Source organism: Artibeus jamaicensis, unplaced genomic scaffold (genome assembly GCF_021234435.1).
Source record: "Artibeus jamaicensis isolate MK-2021 breed Jamaican fruit bat unplaced genomic scaffold, CSHL_Jam_final contig_463, whole genome shotgun sequence".
NCBI lineage: Eukaryota > Metazoa > Chordata > Mammalia > Chiroptera > Phyllostomidae > Artibeus > Artibeus jamaicensis.
This window is the reverse complement of record NW_026521841.1, coordinates 355,938-380,737: the sequence shown is the minus strand read 5'-3', so window position 1 is coordinate 380,737 and position 24,800 is coordinate 355,938. Positions and strand designations below refer to the sequence as shown.

Sequence of the window (24,800 nt, the reverse complement as noted above, 5' to 3'; positions counted from 1 at the left end):
TTAGGACTCCTCCTTTGTATAGGCTCTTTCTAAATGGGGTACCAAACTAGTATGTGTGGGACCACTGAGTGAAGAAATGTCCCACCCAAGGTGTGGGTGGTCTCCTCTCCCACCTCTACATGTCAAAACACAAAGAAGGAAGGGAAGGAGGGAAGCAGAGAAGGAAGGAAAGAATGAAAGAAGGAAAAAGGAGGAAAAGGGAAGTAAGGACAAACACATGTGGCACTAGCCAGTCACCTGGGCATGAGGAAGGCCCCCTGGATAAAATCTTGGGGAGAGTTGTTCAGGTGTTAGCAAATAGAAGCATTTTCCAGGTGTTTAAATCTGATATCAAATATCTCCTCTCCCTCAGCTCAAACCTATCTTAGGTGAGAAACTCTCAGGACGCCACAGTTGACATCATCTCTTTTCGCTCCACCTTCTCCCTTGCACTCCACTTCTGTTTTGGTCTTTTGCAGGGTTAGTAATGCCACTTGTAATGGCAGCCCTAGGAAACCAATATGGTTTCCATGATTGCTGTAGTCTGAAATGGTTTTTTGAGGAAAATGCTGTCATGTACCTGTCTTGGCATGCTATGTCCAGGTGCTGGAAGAACTCCCAGATGTTCACGAAGAATTCCAGGCACCCTTTCCTTGGTCCTTCATCAGACAATAGAAGGCAGCTGTTAATGGGAACAGACAGAGTCTAACCCCAGATCCTCAGTGCAGTCCAGACTGAATCTGCTTTTTTTTTTTTTTTTTTACCCTATGAGCTATGGCAACTCTTAGTTGACAATGACTTCCAGTGATGCATGCTCTGACCTCATTCCTCTGTGCCTCTGCTGCCCTTGGCTTGAGGATAACTCTGGGAACTTAGCAGGTGGTCACAGGTATCCTGGTCAGCGTGTCCAAGAAATCTGTAAAACCCTGGCCATTTGCCTACTGGAAATCCTCCTCCTCACTGGGCCTCAGGTTTCACATCTATAAAAAAGAGTTTGGGTAAGGTTGCACTCTTTAGGGGCAGCAGCAATATGACTAATGTTCAGAATAACTGCTGGTCTTCCTCATGCCCAGCTAGTGCCATGTGTGTTTGTCCTCACTTCCCTTTTCCTCCTTTTTCCTTCTGTCATTCTTTCCTTCCTTCTCTGCTTCCCTCCTTCCCTTCCTTCTTTATGTTTTGACATTTAGAGGTGAGAGACTACCCACACCTTGGGTGGGACAGTTTTTTACTCAGCTGGACTGTCCCACACATACTAGTTTGGTACCCTGTCCCCCAGCTCTTAACCGCCAGTCATTGAAATAACCAAAATACCTCCAGGCACTTCCACACTCCCCTGAGTGGACTGTTGAGTGTGCTCACTGCATATGTTTTCCTTCCCTTTTCTCCACTGACCTCCCATGCCTCTGTTGGGACAGAACAATAGCACGTCATTCCATGCTACCACCATCATCACCTATAGGCTGGTGCACCTGCTGGGTGAGCCTAACACGGTGAGGACTGGTGGCTGGGATATGAGGTAGGGTGAGCAGTAGAACTGGGTGGGCAGCAAGTGAGAGTGGGTATGTTGAATGTTCAGGAGCTGGGCCTTAGGAGGAGAGTACTCTGTAGGGTGAACCTGAGGGCTGGCAGAAGAAGGGACACAAGGTGGGCATTGGAAGGGGCCAAGGTGCCTACTTAGCCTTGCCCACCTTTCCCCTCCTCTGTTCTCCTCCCTTCCTACCACTCTGCCTGGTTCCTGTGGAGTCATCCAAACGTGCCACCCCTGATAGGCGGTCGAGCTATTGCAGTTTGCCTGCTTAGATCTGCTCAGGCACAGGGCTTCTGAGGATGGACCTGAAACGGATAATTTCTTGGAAAGAAGGGGGGAGAAACTCATCTCTGTCACTAGCCTCAACAGTGCATCCTCAATAAATATCCTCTGACAAACTAAACATTGGTGGCTACATGATCATGGGAAAATTTTTATCTTTGACCCTATTGAAACCCCAATAAAGTCTCTGCCTTGCCTTCCTCTCACTCCTGCTTCTGCTTCCTGACCAAACCTGGTGCTTTTCCCATGTGACCCTGCATGGCACGGTGTGCCCCATTCTCCTGAGAAATGTAAGTAATAAACTCTTCTTTTAATGACATTGGCCTTTCCATGTTGTCACTCTATCATCTCTATAATTAAAATTCTGCAGGTACAAATGAGATGCAGCCTAAGGCTCATTGCTTTTTCTCTTTCTTTACTCTGACTTTCTAACCCCTGTTCTCAGACTGCAGGCCACACCTCCCAACTAGTCTTTTGTTTCCACCCCTTTTTGCCCTTCAAGAGAACTTGCAGAAGTGCACCATCCATTGTATAATCTTCTGTGTTACTAAAAGAGGTATAATTTCATCCTTGTATCAGCCCAGAATGTCTGCAATGCTAATATTCGCACTGGGAAGAGTGCAGCCAAGCTGGTGGACAAGGGTGTGGAAATTAGTTTAATCTCTCTGGAGAGTGATTTGGTGGAATATGTCAAGAACTTTAAGATAAGAACCTAACATTCTCTTCCTGGGTGCTGCTTAGAGAGGTGGCAACCATCTCCTACTGGGTACAGTGGTTTCCCTCAGACCCCTCATGAAACCCAAGATCATCAAAGAGAAGACTAGGAAGTTCATCTAGTACCAGTCAGCCCAATATGTCAAAATTAAGCAGAACTGGTGGAAACCCAGAGGCATAGACAATAGGGTGTGTTGAAGATTCAAGGGCCAGATCTTGATGCCCAACACTGATCACGGAAGCAACAAGAAAACAAAGTTCATGCTGTCCAGTGGCTTTTAGAAGTTCCTGGTCTGCAATGTCAAGGAGCTTGAAGTGCTGCTAATGTGTAACAAATGTTACTGTGCTGAGACTTCTCACAATATCTCCTCCTCGAAGAGCTGAAAAGCCATCGTGAACAGTGCATCCAGCTGGCCCTTAGGGTCACCAGTCCCAATGCCAGTCTGCGAGGTGGAGAAAATGAATAGACAGCTTGTGTACAGACTGTATTTGTGTTAATAAAACCATAAAATTCTGCTAAAAAAACCCCCAGAGCTCATCAAAAGAAATAATCTTAAAGCCTGATAAAGGCTTACAAAGACTTCCATCACAATGCTATTTCAATAGAAAGAATTGAAACCAACCAAAATAGCTTATTGACAAGGGACTGACTGGGTTAATAAACATGGTATGTCCATTTGACAAATAAAATTACATTAACAATGTCTGTGTTTCAAATCAATGTCTGTGTTTTAAAATTTATAAAAATGAGAAAATGTTATTTTTTTTAATGACAAAAGTTATTAGAAATGAATAAGAGAAAGATAAAAGGGCCTTGACTGGTGTGGCTCAGTTAGTTTGGCATCATCCCACAAAGCAAAGGGTTTGTCAGTTCAATTCCTGGTCAGGGCACATGCCTGGGCTGCAATTTGTGTCCCTGGTCAGAGTGACAAGTAACTAATTAATGTTTCTTTCTCATATGGATGTTTCTCTCCCCCTCTTTCTCTCTCTCTTCCCCTTTCTCAAAAAGTAAATAAATAAAATCTTTTTTAAAAATAGGGAAAGGTAAAATGTTTAATAGGAAAATGTGCAAAAATCATAGAGAATTCCCTGTGGGGGTTACTTTTCCCACAAGTCCCCCTGTCCACCACAGATGAAAGTAAACATGACATGATGTAATCTGCTTTCGGAGGAGAGGTGGCCAGTTTCTCTGAGGAAACAGGCCTTGAGCAGTAGCCAGTTTCTCAGAGGAAAAAGGTGTTGAGACCCCTCTTCTAGGGGCTTTTATTGGGTTGTAATACACAGGAATACAGGGCAGCAAGGATCAAATAGTAGATAACATTTCAAAGAAATCTGAGGGCTTAGTCTGAGTCAGTGTCTGTCAGGAAAGGGGGCTGTAGAAACTTTGGGAAACACTTATTTCCTCTCAGACCTTTATCATATGAATGAAAGCACTCTTAGAGCAGATTTTGCAGGTTTATCAGCAAGTCTTTGTGTAGCCAGATTTTGCCCACCTGGACACACTCTGGCAAGGTGCAGAGCTGCACCCCTCCCCATCAGGTATTCAGGCTTAAGAGGATTAGAGCCAGGAAGTGCTTCTCCCAGAGAACATGGGGACTCGGGCTTTGACAAAGCTGGGGGGCGAGAGTCCATTGCTCTCTGTTGCAGCCCCTACCCACCCCCTTCAGTCCTTCCATGAAGGTTTCCCAAGTGGTCGAGTCCTGCTTAGGTTGCTCCCCACTGTGAGGAGACTTACCCTTCAACTTCTGATGGAACTTTGGGGGCAGGGAGGAAACTGAGGCAGCCTTTGCTACCAGAGACAATCTTTGTCTCCTGTGGCTCCCATTCCAGAGGTCACTCACTCATCCTTAGCCACGGGGGGAAGAGGGGGTAGGGTTATAATTCCTGAAACCAGGCAGAGCGGTCCACAACCATTCCCTTCCCAAATTTCAATATACATTAAAAAAGTAACTCAAACATGCATTGAAAAATTAAGTGAGGTTCCCCTGTCAGGGCACACGACTAAGTCACGGGTTCAGTCCTGGCTGAGGTGTGTACAGGAGGCAATTGATCAATGTTCCTCTCTCAATTTGATCCTTCTCTTTCTCTCTCTCTCTCAGATCAATTAAAACATATCCACAGGCAAGAAATTTAAAAGTTATTTTAAAAGACATTTACACCTTAAACAGTGCATAAATTGTTACATCTATACTGGAGGGCAATCTGGCAAAGTTAATTCATGAACCACATATTTACTGAGTGTCTGCCAGGCATTGAGAAGGTTTCTCAGTGGGGTGGGGAAGGGGTGATTTAGCCCCCTTAGGAGTATTTCGAAATGTTGGGGGCATTTGGGGTTTCTGTGCTGACTTGGTGGTACAATCAATATATAGAACCCACCTGTTGTAGATACTGAACATCATGTACTAGGTGGGACAGTCCAGTGTTTTCATCCAATTATTTGTCCACTGTTTAATCTTTCTTTTCCTTTTTTGCTGTGCTCGCCTGTAGGTGCAGCCAAGCTCCTTGCCCACTGACTTTAGGCCATGTGATTTGCTTTGACCAGATGAAAGTGGGAAGATATGAGACTGTGCTATTTCTAGATGGAGGTATTAAGCAGAATTCTCTGTTCTTCTCATTCTCTTGTGCCATTCATCGTAAGTAGAATGTACTCAGGCAGTCATTGCTCCTTCTGCCTGGGTCCTTGAATGAGCACCAGATGTGAGAGAAGGGAGCAGAGCTGAATCTGGCTAAGCACAGCCAAGCCAGACCCATGAGTGGATATCAGTGTTTGTAGTGAGCACTGAGATTTGGAGTTTGTTTGCTAAGCATTATCAGCAAGGCATAATCTGAAATAATACATTAAATGGGAAAGAATTGCCCCTCCAAATACCTTAAGCATCCCCAGTCTCTGCTCCAGAAACACCAGACAGAGAAAAGAAAACCTGGAGTTGTGTGATGAATGTGCACAGTCAACAAATAATCACATCAAGAACTGTACGATTGTATTTTGAAGTAAGTGCCTTTAATGGCAAGTTGAAAGGTGGGATGAGAAAGAGGAGCAATGACTTCAAATGGGAACTCAGTGAGTTTCCCCAAGGAAATAATACTGGGGGCAAGTAAGAGTGAGACTCAGAGTAGGGGGAGTGTTTCAGGCTGGAGGACCTGTGTGGGCAGAGCAGGAAGAGCTGGGTTGGCCTGAGGCCTGGAACACAGGGATCATGAGGCAGAGAGGCCTGGCCCAGGAAGGACAATAGGCACTAGGGAACAGGGCTTGGATTTCACCTGAGCATAGTGAGAGCAATCCGAGGGCTTAACGAAAAGTTATTTGGTAAACATGTTAGTCCTATCACTGGAGTCAGTTCAGCCACTGGTCTCTGGAAATGGACATTGAGTTCCAAATGTAACCAGTGACAAGATTGCTCATGTGAAACTGCTACTGCTGTTCATGTTATGGGGACTTGGTAAATAGCAAAAATCAGAATCCAACCCTTACACTGTCTGAAAATGGAAGGAAATGAAACAATGACTCAGGGGATGCATTTCAAAATAAACTGCATTTATAAAACACAATTTAAGACTTATAATTTTACTGAGCTTCTATTTGAGCAATTATATAACCACTTAAGTATAGTAGTGATGCTGGCAACTTGGATATGTCAAGAGAAGCCATAAAGTGCTTCCTTTAAGTGAAACGGTGAAAGTTCTTGACTTATAAGGAAAGAAAAAAACATTATGTGCTAAGGTTTCTAAGAAAAAAATCTGTGAAATTGTGAAGAGGGAAAAAGAAATTTGTGCTAGTTTTTCTGTTATTCCTCAATTAGCAAAAGTTGAGGCATGGTAAGTGCTTAGCTATGATGAAAAAAGCATTAAATTTGTGGATGGAAGACATGAACAGAAAACATGTTCAAAATGATAGCAACATGTTGAACCAGAAAGCATTGAGCCTAAGAAAGACTTCAGGAAAGAATCCTTGAAATGAGTGACAACAAGACATTTACTGCAAGTAGGGGATGGTCACACAGATTCTGGGATAGGTTTGGCATTTTATCATGTCACATCATCATAAGAAGGAGGAGGAGAAAAAAAGGAGGTGAAAGAGGAAGCAGTGGAGGAGGAGAAGGAAGAGAAAGAGAAGAAGAAAATGATGGGAAAGAAGAAGGAGGAGGAGGAGAGGAAGGAAGAGAAGGAGGAAGTGGGGGAAGAAGAAGAGAAGAAGAAGAAGAACAACAAGAACAACAACAACAAGGGTAAGGGCAAGGAAAAGGGAAAGGAGAAGGAAGAGAAAAGGAAGAAGGGTGAGTACAGTGAAATAAGGTATTTTTATAGAGAGAGACTGCATTCATATAACTTTTATTAAAGTATATTATAATTGTTCTATTTTATTAGTCATTGTTATTCTCTTACTGTGCATAATTTATAAATTAAACTTTTTCATAGTGCATATGTACAGAAAAAAACATAATATATATAAGTTTTGGTACTATCAGCTGTTTTAGGCATCCACTGGGAATCTTGGTATATCCACTGTGGATAAGGAAGGACCACTATAATTGCTCTCTAGTGACTTGCTTGTGCCTCTATAATTGCCATGAAAAGCCACTGTTGGGCTTTTCTACTGTTCCCAGAAGGAAGAGAGAGAAGGCACATAGCTGGACACTAGCTGGACCAGCCTACAGCAGCCTAATACTAGCTGACCCTGAGTCACACAAGCAAGCCCTGCCAAGTACAGCAAAGTCGTCCAGTTTATTTCAGCCCATTTCAGCTAACATCAACTACAGAATTACTGCTCAGCCCAGTTGAGATCATTCAAACCACACTCTATGAAAACACTGGACTCTCACTTTCATTGAGCAATAACGAGGAGCCCCTACCTTTGTGTATCAATGGAAGCTAACTGGATAACCAGCTCTTCTACCCCATCTGGCAATAACCAGGCAGTATCACCCTTCCTCTGCTGAGGTGGTGTCAGAAAAAGCTGGTAAAATACAAAGTTTAAATAAAACCCAGAGTCTTATAATATAATTTAAAATGTTCAGTTTTCAATAAAATATTACTCATCATACCAAGAACTGGGAAGATGTCAACTGAGTGACAAAGATAACCAATAGATGCCAAAAGCAAGATAACAAAAAAATTATCTGGCAGAGATTTAAAGCAGCCATGCTAAAAATTCTTCAGTAAGCAATCATGAACATAATTGAAATGAATGAAAGAAATAAACTCAGCAAAGAAACAGAAAGTTTTAGCAATAAAATAAAAACCATAAGAGAAATCAAATGGAAATTTTAGAATTAAAAATACAATATCCAAAATGAAAAGTAGGGTGGTTGGGCAGAATGAAGAAAACAAGGTAAGAATCAGTGAACCAGAAAACAGAAAAATAAAAATTACCAATTCAGAAAACAGAGGGAAACAGATTATAAAAAATGAGCAGAGTCTCATGGAGCTGTGAGATTATAAGAAAATATCTAACATTATAGGCATTGAAGTCCCAGGAGAGAAGCAAGAAGGCAGGCCTAAAAAAGTACTTAAATAATGTCTAAAATCTCCTAAAATTTGGCAAAAGACATAAACTTGCAGAGTTAAAAAATATATTTTATTAATTATGCTATTATAGTTGTCCCATTTCCCCCCTTTATTCCCCTCTGCCCTGCACACCCCCTCCCACCCACATTCCCCCCTTTAGTTCATATCCATGTGTCATAAGTTCTTTACCTTCTACATTTTCCACACTACTCTTGCCCTCCCACTGTCTATTTTCTCCCCACCATCTATGCTACTTATTCTCTGTAACTTTCCCCCTTCCCTCCTCCTCCCACTCCCCTGTTGCTAACTCTCCATGTGATCTCCATTTCTGTGGTTCTGTTCCTGTTCTAGTTGTTTGCTTAGTTTGCTTTTGTTTTAGGTGTGGTTGTTAATAACTCTGAGTTTGCTGTCCTTTCACTGTTCATATGTTTTATCTTCTTTTTCTTAAATAAATCCCTTTGACATTTCATATAATAAGGGCTTGGTGATGACGAACTCCTTTAGCTTGACCTTATCTGGGAAGCATTTTATCTGCCCTTCCATTCTAAATGAAAGCTTTGCTGGATAGAGCAATCTTGGATGTAGGTCTTTGGTTTTCATGACTTGGGATACTTCTTTTCAGCCCCTTCTTGCCTGTAAGGTCTCTTTTGAGAAATCCACTGACAGTCTGATTGGAAGTCCTTTGTAGGTGCTGTCCCCTTATCTCTTGCTGCTTCTAGGATTCTCTCCTTCATTTTAATCCTGGCTAATGTAATTATGATGTGCCTTGATGTGTTCCTTCCTGGGTCCAACTTCTTTGGGACTCTCTGAGCTTCCTGGATTTCCTGGAAGTCTCTTTCCTTTGCCAGATTGGGGAAGTTCTCCTTTATTATTTGTTCAAATAAGTTTTCCACTTGTTGCTCTTCCTCTTCCCCTTCTGGTACCCCTATAACTCAGATGTTGGAACGTTTATAGATATCCTTGATGTTTCTAAGCCTCTCATTTTTTTGAATTCTTGTTTCTTCATTCTTTTCTGTTTGGTCATTTTTTTCTGCCTTCTGGTCCACTCTCTTGAGTTGAGTCCCAGTTTCCTTTCCATCACTATTGGTTCCCTGTGCATTTTCCTTTATTTCACTTAGCATAGACTTCATTTTTTCACCTAATTTGGGAGCAAATTCAACCAATTCTGTGAGCATCCTGATTACCAGTGTTTCGAACTGTGCATCTGATAAGTTGGCCATCTCCTTGTCACTTAGTTGTATTTTTTCTGGAGCTTTGATTTGTTCTTTTTTGGGGGGACATTTTTTTTGTCTTGACACAGCTGTTATGTACTAAGGGGCGGAGCCTTAAGTGTTCACTAGGGTAGGGTAACCCCTGTCACTGTGTAGTGATGCAGCATATGCGGAGGGGGGGGTCCGAGAGGGAATAACGGTGCTTGCTATACTCTCTGCTGGATTCATCACTTCCCCTGCTTCCCACAGGCAAATTGGGCCCTTTTGGTGCTGATTCCATGTGGGTAGGTTTATGTACATCCTAGGACCCTGTGGGTCTCTCCAATGAACTCTCCTGTGTGGCTGGGAGTTCCTCCCACCGTTGCCTCAACCCCCACTGGTGTTTTCAATCAGTGGTCTTAGGCTTTATTTCCCTGGGCTGGGACCCTGGGTTGTGTGGTCTGTCTCATTCCCCAGTTTTATCTGGTTTATCTGGGCATGACTGTGGGGCTGCTGGTCTACCAGCCGCCTTGCATGCCGAGCCAGTTTCACAATCCGCAGCCTCACTGGGTCCACCCACTGCCATTTTGCCTTGAGTCCTTTCATCTGAGCTGCCTGTCTCCGCCCCTCCTACTGATCTGGATCAATGTGTCTTCTTTAACTCCTTGGTTGTTGCACTTCCATACATTTTGATTTTTCTATTTGTTCTGGTTGTTTTTCGTTTTTAAATTGTTACTGTCCTTCTTTTGGTTGTGCAAGGAGGCACGGTGTGTCTACCCACACCTCCATCTTGGCCAGAAGTCCGAAATCATTACGTTTTATATTTTAATACTTACTAGCTGCCTATGACCTTTGGAAAGTCAATTAATCTGTTACCATGATCAATTCACTTCAAAAACAGTATCAACTTCACAAAAGTATAAAACGATAAAATATGAACCTTCATGAAGTTTTAGAATAATGTCTGGCACAAAGCAAACAATAAATTATCACTTAGTTGATATGCAAGGACAAATGAAATCTTCACAGTGCTTCACAGTGCTTCTTGTTAAGGAAGTGGAATTGGGGGAAGGTGTTAGTTGAGTAATTTAAGAGATAATTTAGTTAGTATAAGAGAAATTTCCTACTCTACACTACGGACCCTAAGAAAGAAAATATTTACTAAAAAGGGCTACTGTGGCCAAGTGGTCTTAAATTAGAAAACAAACAAAACAAACTGGATCCTAGCAACCATGTTTACACAGGAACTTCTCATGCAAACTGCACTTCATGGAGAAAGCTGTGCTGAACTACCTGCCTGCACTGTTTCTGCTACCTGGGCCAACAATTTGGAGGAATTCCTGGAATCCTATTTCAACCCATAGGACTGAGTCTTTCCCCATCCAATTGGAGCTGTGCAGCTATGTTTGCTTTTTCACTGCCCAGAGTGGCTCCATTAGGACCAATTAGGGCAGTGCCTTGTGAACTAGTGAGACTGTGACAACTTGGAGCCCTTATTTGCATGAGGAATCAAGGGATGAATATGAGATAACCAGGAAGAGTGGGCCAAAGCAAATTCTGTGGACAAACCGTTAAGGAACCAGGTGCGTTAGAGCCTTCTGTGTACATAAGACAGCTCCCGTCCCCTGTCTCTGGAAGCTCATTTTCCTCAGCATGAGTTTCCTTCTGCTGGAAGCTAACCAGCTCAGGGCAGACCAGCATGAAATAGTGTAGAAAGAACTGTCTGGCAGAGAGAAGCATCATCCCAGCGCCTCTTCACAGTTGTACTGCATCATAATTGCTATTTTCCACTGAATAAAGCTTCCTTTTTCACCACATCCCAAATTGTTATTCCCGTTGGCGTTGAATGCTGGCACCAGCGACCATTGGAGAACAAGTTGTGTTTAGTTATATAATTTAAAAACAGGTAATATCAATACATACAGAGAAGGAGTTAAAAGCGCAAGAATAAAATTTTTGCCCCCATCTCACCCCACGTATTCTTATTTTCCCCTTTACTGTTGCAAATATAATGCATTGTTTTCTTTCTCATTCCTAGAATGTAATCTAAGTTACACATTTTCCGAGTTCACTGAAGTGCTTGCACCACCGCCAAGCCACGGCCCCACTTGCATCAGTCCCACCTTTCCTGAAGGACCTCTTTCGAGTTATTTCGGGCTGTGGGTTGAGGAAGATCCCCCCAGGAAGTGCCGCCCACCCTCCCAGGCCATTCCTAGCCCTTTCCCAGCCCTTTCCCAGCCCTTTGAGCGCGCTCCTCCGCTTTGAAGGCCTTGGGCGGCACCCCAGGCATCGCGGCGGACAGCCCCGTTTCCTGCGCGCCGATGGCCTCGGAGGACCCCAGCGACGGCGGCAGCTCAGGCCCTAACGAACGAAGTGGTAGTGGTGCCTGTTTAGACCCACTATAAACTGGTTGCCTGGTGAATGCACTTAGCCGGCCACCCTCGCTGATAGTTGTGCTGATAGCCCGCGCCATGTCTGTGAGCGAGATCTTCGTGGAGCTACAGGGCTTTCTGGCTGCCGAGCAGGATATCCGGGAGGTGAGCCCCTTCTCTTCCCATCCCTTTCCCTTTCCTTGCTTAGGTGGGTATGAGCACTCGGCCCTTCTCCCTCGCTCAGTCTAGAGCTGTGGGGAAGCCGCTCTGGTGTCAGCCTAGGGCGCATTTCTTTTCCCGCTCCCGATTCCGATCTGGTCTCCTTGGCGTCACCTACCTCATTTGAATCTCAGTTTTCCTCCCGTTTAGCACTAGTTTACGTCAATGGCTTGGTTAGTTCTTACGACTCGGAGAACATGCATTTTAGGTTTGTTGTTTTCAAAGCACCATCTGGCCTCTCTTTAAAACTATGGCTTCTCATTCTACGTAGGATAAAAGTCCATCACTGTGTGGCCCACAGGCACGTGGGCGTGTTTCTCCATTCTCATTTTATGCTGTCTTCTGTTGTATATTATGTTCAGTTTGCCTCCCTTTCATTTCTCCAGTTCCCCATAATGTTGCCTGCCTCAGAGTTTTCAATTGTACTCTGCTGTTCCTGAAATGTGCTTCGGTCTACTCTTCCTGGTTATCTTATATTCATCTCTTGATTTCACAGTTCAGATGACCTTTTTGCTTGTCATGCTTACTAGTAACGCATTAACATTTTAAGAAATTTGTACGATTCTTATTTTTTCAAGCGTCTGTCTCCCTCAGCGTCCTCTACACTGCCGGAAAGAAGGGGACTATACTTGGTTCTACAGTATTTACACAATGCATAGCACATAAATGTACTCAGTAAATATTTGTAAAATGAATGAATGAAAAAAATCCTATCCCTTGTCTTGCATTTCATTCTTCTCTTTACAAATTAGGTTTAGATACCTTATCTCCTTTAATTTTTTTAGTGTTCCTGTGGCATGGTTAGGGTGGATGGGTATTTTTTATCCTCTGAAGGTTACATGAGAAACCTAAGGCTTTTGAATGACTCCCTGAAGGTCTCATAGAGGAAGTAAGTGGGAAAGTCAGGATTCAAAACTGGGTGTTTTCTGTACCAGTTCAGGACTTGTAAAGATTGTTAGTGTTTTGAATTGGTTTGAGGCTATGATAATAATTATGTTTAATTTATATGATACTTTGATTTTTTTTTCTAGGAAATCCGAAAAGTAGTACAGAGTTTAGAACAAACAGCTCGGGAGATTTTAACTCTGCTGCAAGGGGTCCATCAGGGTGCTGGGTTTCAAGACAGTAAGTGCTTTGTTTTGATTTTGAAGATTTTAATATGATTGATTAATCTCATTTGAAGAGTTACTTTCCATCCAGAAGACATTTCCACTTTGTATCATTTTATTATGAAAAATGTCCCTCATGCTTTATGTTGAATAAATTTGGAGAAGCAGTGAGTTGATCGTTTTCACAGGTTTACCGAATGCTGTGTTTTGGTTGATTTTCCACTTTTGTGTTAATGTGGAATGTTTTTATTGTGCTGGATGAACTAAGGATAATGGTGGTAGTATCATAGCTCACTTGTGTTTCTAGCAATTTTTATTTGGCACTTAAAAAAAGCCCCAACCTTTCAGTCATTGAATATGGCTTAAAGATTTATTTTTTAGAGAGAAAGGAGAGGAGGGAGAAAAAGGGAGAGAAACATGGTTTGGCTGCCTCTCAAATGGTCCCAGCTGGGGACCTGGCCTACAACCCAAGCATGTGCTCTGACTGGGAATCAAACCAGTGACTCTTGAGTTTGTAGGCTGGCACTCGATCCACTGAGAGACATGAGCCAGGCCGAATGTGGTTTATTAATGTATTTGTAGATATGAAATGACCAATGTAAAGTTTTCTGAATGTGTTTACAGTTAGCCCATTGAATGGAGATCAATTATAATAAGTTATGACATGGAACCTCCATTGTAAGATGTAGCCAGCACAACCAAAAGAGTTGAAATACACTTTCAGATAGAGAATTATGGAATAACGTAAATTACAGGTGTTGGAGGCAAGTCATGTTTCTTAATGATTTGTAGTTGGTCAGCCTAATTGAGAATAATTGATAAAACTTCTTTTTGACCAAATAATGAGGGGTAGAAGCAGTTCAACTTTAAGCCTCCTTTGAACACTGTCTAGGAAAGCATCTGGTGCACATTCCTGTAAGGGCGAGATTATTTATGATAGCTTACTAGTGTGTTTCCTAACATTCCCTTTCAGGAAGCTTTTTATTTGTTTTTCAGTATTGGTTACTCAGTAGAGAAACTAGAGGTGAAATTTTGGAAGCCAGTTTGAAAAGAAGAGATGCATATCCCATATTTAATCATGAGGTTTTGTAAAAAAGTTGATTTATTTCCAGGTAGACTGAATAGATTATTAAGCAAGAACTATGTTTGGAATTTTCTAAGTCTTAAATTTTTATGTTTACCTTTTTTTTTTTTTTATCAGTTCCAAAGAGGTGTTTGAAAGCTCGAGAATATTTTGGTACTGTAAAAACACATCTAATGTCTTTGAAGACCAAGTTTCCTGCTGAACAGTATTACAGGTTTGTAAAAAAAGTAACACTATTTTATGTTAAATAAAAAAAGAAAGGCAGAAAAGTAATATGTACTGAACAGTTGCCTAGAATTAGGTAAAAATCTCTCTATATAGAAGAAGAACAGAAAGAAAAAGAATCAAACTGTTAATGGTGGTATTTTAAGGGTGACAAAATTAGTGATTTTTTAATTTTCAAAATTGTTTTTAGAAATGTATAATTTTTGCAATGAAAAAGCAGTTGGAAATATTTGTCATGTAAAGTCAAAGTAGAGAATATCTTTTTAGTATATTTAAGTTACTTGTGAAATTGGATGAACTGTATGCTATTAAGGTTATGGGGTTAGGTAACAGAATGTATATAGATTGGACTTTAACCTCAAAGCTTGAATTTCACTGTCAAGTAACATATTTACCTAGTATTTTATGTCATATATTGTTGAACTGACACTACCATTTATTTTAAGGTGTTCATTATTTTATGTACCTCCATGGAAGAAATATTATTGACAGTCATAATTGTGAAACATGTAAAAAGAATTCTGATTTCACAGATGATAAACAGAAAAACTGCATCTGAATATTGATGAAATATGGTTAATATAAGAACCTAAAGTTTCTGCTTAAGTTTGTTTTCTTACTGAAAAAAGATTCCTTGAAGACACAAATATGGGCAATATATAGAATTAGTATGTGGGAAATGGATAGCACAATCACATGGCATTGTTTAAAGCAGGAATAGGCAGACTACTTGTGGCCTGTTGCCTCTGGAAGCTGAGAATTGCTTTTATATTTTCAATGTTGTTAAAAAATAAAAACAACCAAATAAGAATATGTAACACAGACTGAAAGTGACCTACAAAGCTTAAAATATCTACTATCTGGGCCTTCAGGGAGAAAGTTTGTCAAACCCCCCCCCCCCCCCCCCCCGCTAAGCTAGTAACTGAAGCATAGAAAATCAGGATGGCAGAATTATCAGGGTCTTTAGAGATCACACCCAGGCCGCCCTACAGCTGATCTTATTCTTGGAAGATTTTGTTTGGCCCTCACTGCATTGAAATCTTTTCCAAATTTCTTGCTACATTTGAAAATCAGGAGGCATATCATAAATATCCAGGGGTTGTGATTTCCCATTTCTTTTTCAGGCTTCCAGCTTAGTTTAACTGTATTATCCTGAGGTTTTAAGTCTATTTAGTGATTGCAGTGATAGTTATTTCTTGTATGTATGAATCAGGATTACCTTGATATCCTACACTCAAAATGTAGGAATGAGTTAGGTATTAAAGCTGATGTGCAGTTGTTTACATTAGTCTTCAGTTGCCAATATTTATTTTTCTCAGAGTAGTATCATTGTTCTTATTCATTAAACTTGTCATCCATAGTCTTCAGTTGTAAATTTTTGTATTCATAAATTGGATCATGCTTATATATTAAACTTAATAAGTAATTGTCATGAATTTGAACTTGCAATATTTATACTGAATCTATCCAATACATTTAAGTGTCATATTGCTCTTACATATTGTATATATTGAGGCTTCATGTAAAATTTTATTTGAAAATGGATTCCAATTCTAAAATGTTTGAATTTGACTGTACTAAACATATCTTTTTTAAAGGTCTCTAGTCCATCAACATAAATGTGCTTATATTCATGTAGATTTCATGAGCACTGGAGGTTTGTGTTGCAGCGCTTGGTCTTCCTGGCAGCATTTGTTGTGTACTTGGAATCAGAAACACTAGTGACTCGAGAAGCAGTTACAGAAATTCTTGGCAGTAAGTGTCTTCATTGGTGTTGATCTGCAGATTTGGGCACGGTAGGCTAATTTTTGGTGGGAGGGGCTGTTGGCTTATGCTTTCTATTTATTATAACAAATGAGAACTATATGGAAAACCAGTTACTTGGAAACACAAAAACCAAAAATATGTAGGGGCTTGTTCTTTGTACCTGGGTATTTTGTTTGTAAATTTTAGTTTTAAAAAATTTCAAGGCTGTAGAAAAGTTGGAAGAATAATACAGTGAACACTTGTTTACACCCCTTTAGACTTACTACTTGTTAACATTTTGTCTGTTTGCTTAGTCTCCTCACTTATGTCTCTGTGCCTATATGTGTGCATTTGTGTTCTCCAGACAACCAATGAAGTCAGTTGCAGTCTTCTCCCTACATCTTCTGAAAACAGCTATTTTCTGACATTAATGGGTACCATTTTTTGTGGTATTACTTTTTGAGAGAATAATGGAAGGGAAAATTGAATTTTGCTTAAGAGCTAGAAAAACTTGCAGTAAGGTCTAGTTGGCAAGGTTAATATTTTATGTCAACTGTAATTAAAAATAAAAGTTAATGAGAAAAGGTTTGTGATCCATTTCTTTTCCATTTACTTGGAGGAAATATTTTTGTGTGTGTGTGCACATTTAAAAAAATGCTAAGGCTTAATTTGTATTCATATCATGACCTTATCTTTAATATTTTTTTAGTTGAGCCAGATCGGGAGAAAGGATTTCATCTGGATGTAGAAGATTATCTCTCAGGAATTTTAATTCTTGCTAGTGAACTGGTAATATGCTTAGTAATTTTCCATTTGATTTTTTTGTATTTTTTAAATTGAAGCAACATTGGTTAATAGCCTAGAAATTTCAGGTGTACAGTGTTATAACTAGGTATCTATATACTCTATTGCATGCTTGCTTCCACCACTCCGACCCCATCTTGAGTAAACACCACCAGTCTATCTATGAGTTTATTTTGTTTTGTTTTACTTATTTACTTTTTAAAATTTCACGTACAAGTGCAAACATATGGCATTCATGTTTTCCATCTTTTTTCACTTGACATAATACCCTCAAGGTACATCCATGTTGTCACAAATGGCAAGATTGCGTTCTTAGGGCAGAGTAGTTTTCCATTGTAAATGTACCACTTCCTTGTTCATTCATCCATTGATGGACACTTAAATTTTTTTCATGTTTTGGCTGTTATAAATAATGCTTCATTGAGTATAGGGGGTATATGTCTTTTCAAATAGATGTTTTAAAATTTTTTGGATAAATACCAAGAACATTGGTAGACCATATGATAGTTCTATTCTTAGTTGTTTTAGGAATCTCCATACTGTTTTTCATGGTGACTGCACCAGTTTACATTCCTATCAGCAGTATGTGAGGATTCCTTTTTCTCTGCGTTCTCACCAGTATTTATTATCCGAACAACTTAGATAATTTTATTTTATTTTATTTTTTAAAAATTTTATTTATTTATCTTTAGAAGGGAAGGGAAGGAGAGAAGGAGCGAAACATCAGTGTATGGTTGCTTCTGGTGCATCCCCTGCTGGGAACTGGCCCCTGCTGGGAATTGGCTCGCAACCCAGGCATGTGCCCTGACCGGGAATCGAACCGTGATCTTTTGGTTCGTAGGCCCGTGCTCAGTCCACTGAGCTACACCAGCCAGGTGAACAACTTAAATAATTTTAAAGCTCTCTTTAAAAGATACCCTTTTACTAGTTCATATACCAATTATGAATCACTTTTCAATTACATTACAATACCTTTCACAAGGATTTTTATGAGGCCACACTGTTTAGATATATTCAATTTAGTCTTTATCCTTGAAATAAATACATTTGTATTTAATGGAGAATTTAAATATTATTTAAATTTATTTACATTGTCACCTAAACTTGTCCCTAATTAATTTTATTTATCGAGGTTTTATTATAGCTTATTTTTCTCAGTGCATCTTGCCATGTAGTTTGCTTATTTCCATTTTGGTTTTGGAATTGTTTCTTTATTCACAATCTCTTAAACCCAGTGAGCCCTCTTCTGTTTTTTGAAGACCCAAAAATCCCTATAGAACTTTGTATATTAAGCCATTACATAAAGCAAAAAATTATCTTTTTGATAATAGCCATTCTAACAGGTGTGAGGTGATAATGTCACTGTGGTTTTAATTTGCATTTCTCTGATGATTAGTGATTTGAGCATCATTTCATGTACCTGTTGGCCATCTGTATGTCTTCCTTAGAAAAATGACTTCAGATCCTCTGCCCATTTTTAATTAGCTTTCTTTTGTTGAGTTGTATGAGTTCTTTGTATATTTTGGATATTAATCCCATTTGCAAATATCTTCTCCCACTTGGTGGGTTGTCTTTTTTGTTTCATGGATGGTTTTCTATACTGTGAAAACGCTTTTAAGTTTGATGTAGTTCCATTTGTTTTTGTTTTTTGTTTCTCTAGTCTTTGGAGATATTCACAAAAACACTACTAAGACTGTCTGTATTTTATTGTATCAAGTCTTAGATTTAACTCTTCAATCAATTTTGAGTTAATTTTTTGTATGGTGTACAATAGTGTTCTAGTTTCTTTCTTTTACATAAGACTGTCTAGTTTTCCCAACACCATTTATTGAAGAGACTTTCTGTATTGTATATTCTTGGCTCCTTTGTTGTAAACTAGTTGTTCATACATTATGGGTTTATTTCTGGGCTCTTATGTATTTCTGTTGTAATTGTAGTGGGATCCTTTTTTTATTTCTCTTTTTAATAGTTCATTGTTAATATAGAGAAGTGCAACAGATTTCTGTATATTGATTAACCTGCAGTGTTACTGTTTTTATTATTTCTGATAGTTCTTCTTGGTGGAGTCTTTAGGATTTTCCGTATATAAAATTGTGTCATCTGCAAATAGTGAGTTTTACTTCTTTGGTTTTAATTTGGATGCCTTTTATTTCTTGCCTAATTTCTCTGGCTAGGGCTTCTAATACTATGTTGAATAAAAGTGATAAGAGTGGGCATCCTTGCCTTGTTCCTTATCTTAGAGGAAAAGCTTTCAATTTTTTACTGTTGAGTATGAAGTTAGCTAGCTGTGGGTTTATCATATATGGCTGTTATATTATGTTGAGGTACTTCTATACTAATTTTATTGAGAGTTTTTTTTTTACTCAGAAATGGATGTTGTATCTTGTCAAATGCTTTTTCTGCATCTATTTAGATGTTCGTATAATTTTTAGCCTTTGTTTTTAAAAAATATTCGATTTCTTTTTTTTGTTATTTTTAGAGAGAGGAGAAGGGAAGGAGAAAGAGAGGGAGAGAAACATCAATGTGTGGTTGCCTCTCACATGGCCCCCACTGGGAGCTGGGCAGACAACCCAGGCATATGCCCTGACTGGGAATCTGTGACCCTTTGGTTTGCAGCACCCTGCTCAATCCACTGAGCTACACCAGCCAAGGCTTTTAGCCTTTGTTTTGTTAATGTGTGCCACATTGATTGATTTGTAAATGTTGAACCATCTTTGTGTCCCTGCAGTGAATTCCATTTGATTATGGTGTGTGATCCTTTTAATGTATTGTTGTATTTGATTTGCTGGTATTTTGTTGAGGACCTTTGTATCTATGTTTGTCAGAGATAGTGACCTGTAACCTTTTTTTGTTGTTGTTGTCCCTGCCTGGTTTTGGTTTCAGAATAATGTTGGCCATGTAAAGTGAGTTAGAAAGCATTCATTCCTCCCTCTTCACTTTTTTGGAAAAGTTGAAGATGGATAGGTATTATATTTTCTTTCTTTTTATTTTTTATAGATTTTATTTATTTATTTAGAGAGAGGGGAAGGGAGGAAGAGAAACATGGATTGGTTGCCTCTTGTACATGCCCTGACCTGGGACTGAACCTGCAACCCAGCCATGTGCTCTGACCAGGAATTGAACCGGCAACGTTTTTCTCTGGACCAATGCCCAACCAACTGAGCCACAGTGGTCAGGGCTTAAATTTCCTTTGAATGTTGATGGATTTAAGTAGTGAAGCTGTCTGGTCCTGGAGCCATTTGCTATTTTGATCTTACCACTTCACTGTTGTGTTTTAAAGTGGGTACAAAAGTTCAGGGTGTCTGTTCGTTTATAAACCATCTGTTGATCACCATATAGTCACTGACTGTATGTGTTATGTTTTGCTGGTCATCAGAGAAATGCCAATTCTAAGGATGAGGTAGCTGTGCATATTTACTAATGTGTGAATTGTAAAAGGTGATAATACTGCTTTGTTTCAAAATAGTGTCAAAACATGTTCCTGGTAACTGTTAATTCATATAATTATTTTCAAGAACAACTTAACTGCATAACTTTATGAGTTATTTTTGCTTTTATTCTTTAATCTCTTTCCTGAGAAATTATGTTATAAAAATAATTCTAAAGATGAAAACATGACCTGTTACAGGGTATTTACTATAGGTTTACTAATAATAATTAAGAAAAATAAATTGTAGACCATAAAAACTCCAACAAAAAGGGAATGGTTTCTTAAGTTACTAATTTAGTAATATTAAGCATTTGTTAAAAATGTAATTATCGAAGACAGTATGGAAAAGTTTTGTTGCCTGAGGGTCTTGTAATTATGATTTGGAGGACATGTTAAGAAGGAGCCATGATGTAATGCATCCCAGTTTCTCTTTCCTTGTATAGTCAAGGCTGTCTGTCAACAGTGTGACTGCTGGAGACTACTCCCGGCCCCTTCACATCTCCACCTTCATCAATGAGCTGGATTCTGGTTTCCGCCTTCTCAACCTGAAAAACGACTCCTTGAGGAAGCGCTATGATGGCTTGAAGTATGATGTGAAGAAAGTAGAGGAGGTGGTCTATGATCTCTCCATCCGGGGCTTCAATAAGGAGACAGTAGCAGCTTGTGTAGAGAAATAGGAGACTACCCATACCTGGCCCTGGTGATCTCAGTGGTTGCCAGTGAGGGTGAGCACAGTACTGCTCACCATAGTTACCTGCCCCATTGCTAAGCACCACGCTTTATTTTCTTGGCCAGTTGTATGGTGTGTATCAGAATTGAGACATTTCTTTGGGGGTAAAAGAATAGCCTGTACAAGGACAGGTATTTTTTTTGTTGTTTGTTTGAATTTGCTCTCTAATTCACTTCTTTCAAAAAGTGCAAATCTCAGTCTCTTGGTAAAGTTCCTTTCTTGTTTACCCCGGTACCAATTGTCTTGTGAGTCTTTGGAAGTGGCCCTTGATATTTTCTATCCCCAAATTAGCCATCCATACACAGATATAGCCTGGATATAGTATGAAAACAGATAATTAAAAAGGTTGCTTGTTAAGCAAAGGAAACTTATATTTTCTTCCTATATTTTAAGCCTGGTGAATAAATCAGATGTTGAAATTTTTTGCAAGGGAGTTATAGGTCCAGGGTTCTCTCTCACTGCCATCAAAATATAGAATTAAACTGCAAAGTCAAGTTCAAGATATTGGTAAGGTTTTATGCTAAAGGATTGAGTAACATCATATCATTTGGCTCTGTTTACTGAGAGGGAAGATGGGTAGGGCTTAAAGTTTTAAACACCTTGGTTTCCTGATGTTGCCTTAACATTTTGCTGCTGCAGACATTTAAAAATCATTTTCACACACATCTTTAGCACTTCACATGATAAATTTCTAAGATTTGAAACCTTTTCCCTAGCAGCCAGCTAGACTGTTTGGTGTGCGAGTATAAAGCCACCCAGTGAAGTTAATTTGCCTCATTGGTGTGTTCTGAGAGAAAAATGCTGTGCTTTGGCCAGAAGAAAGAGAAAAACCTTGGATTAAAAAAACAAACAATATAAAACAGTTGATTGGTACTGTTTTTTAGAGTAAGCAGTTTTAGGTAGTTAACGACTCTCCAACAGGTTTAGATTTATAGTTTTGGGCAAGTCACGTAAATCTTGTTGGCACACTCCTTTCCCTCCCCATTTTCAGTTAGATCTAAGAATATTTGCTGTGTCATTTTTACTGTTGGATTAAAGTTATTAATATGGTGACAATCCACAGTTTTTTGGAGGTGAAAGGAAGGTGATAGTATTTTCAGAATAATCTGGAGATTTTAGATACGTCACCTTTCCATGCCTGATTCCAGTTTGAGTTTCCTGTTCATACAGTGGGATATTTGGCATGGAAATCAAAGCTTTTGTCAGGTTGAATTAAGTACTGACCAAATTTTCCATCATGAGGAAAGAGGTAGAAACGAGGCATATATTGCTCTACATTGTTGGATTTTAGAAAACTTCCTGACAGCTCTTTGTGTAAAACAGTTTGTAGAAAGAAAAGCTGTTAGAATCTATAAAATACTTAGGATGGTCATCTGCATTGTGCAGTAATAGCACTGTCTGAATTGAGTATAATGGACTTTTGATTACATGATCACACACAGGCAGTAAAATTTGACAATAGTTTTCTTTGTCTCTTAGGTAAATTGATTCTGTTTGAGAATATTAAAGTTCTCAGCAAAAGTTGTAGGTTTTAGTTTCAACAAAAGCATTTTAAGTGTAGGAGCACATTCTGGTCCTGTAACTCCCTTTGAGACTTTAGAAGTGTTATGTTTATAATTATTCATTTGTGTTTGTTGCTAGCTTATTGTAAAGCAATAAAAAAATTTTGGGGGGGCTCTTTCATAATTTAGTGTGCTGCTGTGAGAACTTGTGTATATGGAAAATAAATTCTTTTTAAAAATTAAAACACATTAAAATTTTTTTTCAATTATAGTTGAGAGTAAATTCTGAATTTTTGAGGCAGAAAGACCAGGGGTGATAAGCGCAAACTGCTGTGTATTAGTGAAAATAATTAAAAGGACAGCAGGCACATAACTGTTCTATAGCTCGCAGGTACCATTTGTGTGATCTACCTTGACTGTGAAATTACAAGTATTTTAACTGAAGTTGTTGAGAAGCATTGGCTCTGGTTTTACTGTACCAGAATTGCTTTATTTAGTTTTAGGAAATCAAGCAGGTTAGAGAAAATAGAGATGAATTAGTGGGTGCTTTCTTCATAGACTTAGAAGAAGAAGAAAAGAACTTAAAATATAAGATTTGCCCTATCTTAAACTTGAACAGTAATATGAATATTGCTTAAGGGACTTTAATAAAGAATGAAAGCTTCTTTGCCAGTGTTCTGAGATGTGTACTTAAATTAGTAGCTAAGGAGATGATCTGAAAATGCAGGTTGCTACTGGAGTAATTTTATAATTGTGCACTCACAGATCTTAGCTCTTGTTTTCTTGGTCTGGACTTAACTATTTGCTTCTTCTGGTAGAGCATCACTGTCGTTGCTGACACCAAAATAAGATGTATTCAGAACCTGAAATAACTTTCCTTAGTGTTTACTATAATAAGCATAAACAAAAATAAACAATCTCCCTTCCCCTCAAACTAATGAACATTTAAGGGAGGTGATGTTGACTGGACTGATTGGTTGAATGAGGGTGGGCTGAGAAGGAGGAGTCTAGTGTAACTGTCAGGTTTCTGATCTGGGTGACTGAGTGGATTTAGGTGCTGTTATTTGAGGTAGGGGTTGTAGGAGGAAGTGCATATCTGGAGGACGGTTGGCAGATGTTGCATTTGCTTTTGGATATATTGGATTTATGATGCTTATGGATTGACTAGGTCCAGCAGGACATTGGGTGTGAGGGAAACTTGGCCATCCTGGAGATAGCTTTGGATGGGTTTAGCATATATGTTAGATAAACCAATAGAGTGGGTAAGGTCTCCCTGGAGAGCATGTAGAATGGAAACAGCAATGAGCAGAGGACAAAACACTGGTTAATAGTAGGATTTAGTGAGTTAGAGGAAGTAGGAGTACACGAAGAAATGGAGATATGGTTAGATTGCCATAACACAGGGCAAGTGTGGCTTGTCACAGAAGCCAGAGAATAAAGTCTTCAGAAGGTTTTTTATGGGTGGTGAGAGATTTAGGATAGTTTCACAGCCTGAAAGCCTTGCGATGTCAGGCAAGTCCAGATTATGCTGTGGAAACAACCCCCAAAACTCATAGACCTAGAACAAACTATTTCTCATACTCCCTGCCATTGCAGGTTGCTGGGGGGTCTGCTTCACGTTCTTATCCAGCTCACAGAGCAGCTGCTGACTGGACTGTTAACAGTTGCTGGGGAAGAGGGAAAGAACTGTGGAGGGTCTTGCACAACTGCTGGGGTTTGAAAGTGATATGTTACTTGCTCTCCTTGTTGATTAGAACTGGACATGTGGCCCTGCTAAATACCAAAGGGCCTAGGAAGTGAATTCCCACCTTGGAGAGAATGTGGGAGAGGCAGACATTGTATGTTGAAGTTGTGGGCTGTGTTTAGTGTCTTTCATTAAATGATTAGTAGTATTTCTGGTGATAAATAACCTTAAATGGGCTTGGGAGGGAAGAAAGTCCCAGGGCTGCTCTTTTTTAAAAAAAAATTATAATTTTAAAATTTACTTTTTTATTTCAGTTGACACAGGTGAAATGCCTGGTGGATGACAGGAAGAAAGATCAATCTGTAGTTGCCTTCCCTGTCGAAGGTACTTTCCTGTTTGAAAAATATTTTTCTGGTGTTTCAATGTTTGTGGTATGGTTTGTGTATGCATGTTTTAAGCCAACATTCAACAAGCTCTTAATGTTTCAAGCACTGGGCTAAACACTTTATCCAGATCCCCTCATTTCAAGCTCATAGCAACTCCATAAGGTAGTTACTACTTATTTTCCCCCATTTGAGACCTGGGGAATAGGCTTAGGCTATAAACTTGCCTTGAGTTCATAGCTATGAAGTGGAACAACTGTGATTCAGACTTCCAGATACACACACCATTTCTTCTTTGATGCTCTTGATGGCAT

The 24,800-nt window shown here is 39.5% G+C and overlaps 1 protein-coding gene and 1 pseudogene across 6 annotated transcripts in view; both read left to right on the top strand.

The window, feature by feature from the left end:
* The first annotated feature begins 1,376 nt into the window (after positions 1-1,376).
* LOC119049363 (60S ribosomal protein L32-like) lies at positions 1,377-2,970 on the top strand (annotated as a pseudogene).
* An 8,329-nt stretch (positions 2,971-11,299) lies between these two features.
* The window catches only part of TSN (translin), a 54,991-nt gene continuing 41,490 nt past the window's right edge, over positions 11,300-24,800 (top strand). Inside the window, exons 1-7 of one of the 6 annotated variants that reach the window (XM_053666545.1) lie at positions 11,327-11,735; positions 12,821-12,914; positions 14,100-14,196; positions 15,847-15,962; positions 16,663-16,742; positions 20,631-20,798; positions 24,418-24,487. In XM_053666545.1, the coding sequence (XP_053522520.1) occupies positions 11,670-11,735; positions 12,821-12,914; positions 14,100-14,196; positions 15,847-15,962; positions 16,663-16,742; positions 20,631-20,798; positions 24,418-24,487 (691 nt within the window). In that variant the 5' untranslated portion in view covers positions 11,327-11,669. Of the gene's footprint in view, positions 11,736-12,820; positions 12,915-14,099; positions 14,197-15,846; positions 15,963-16,662; positions 16,743-17,449; positions 17,891-20,630; positions 22,665-24,417; positions 24,488-24,800 lie in introns of those variants that run through there. The other 5 variants (XM_053666544.1, XM_053666546.1, XM_037145353.2 and 2 more) reach the window with 5 other exon arrangements.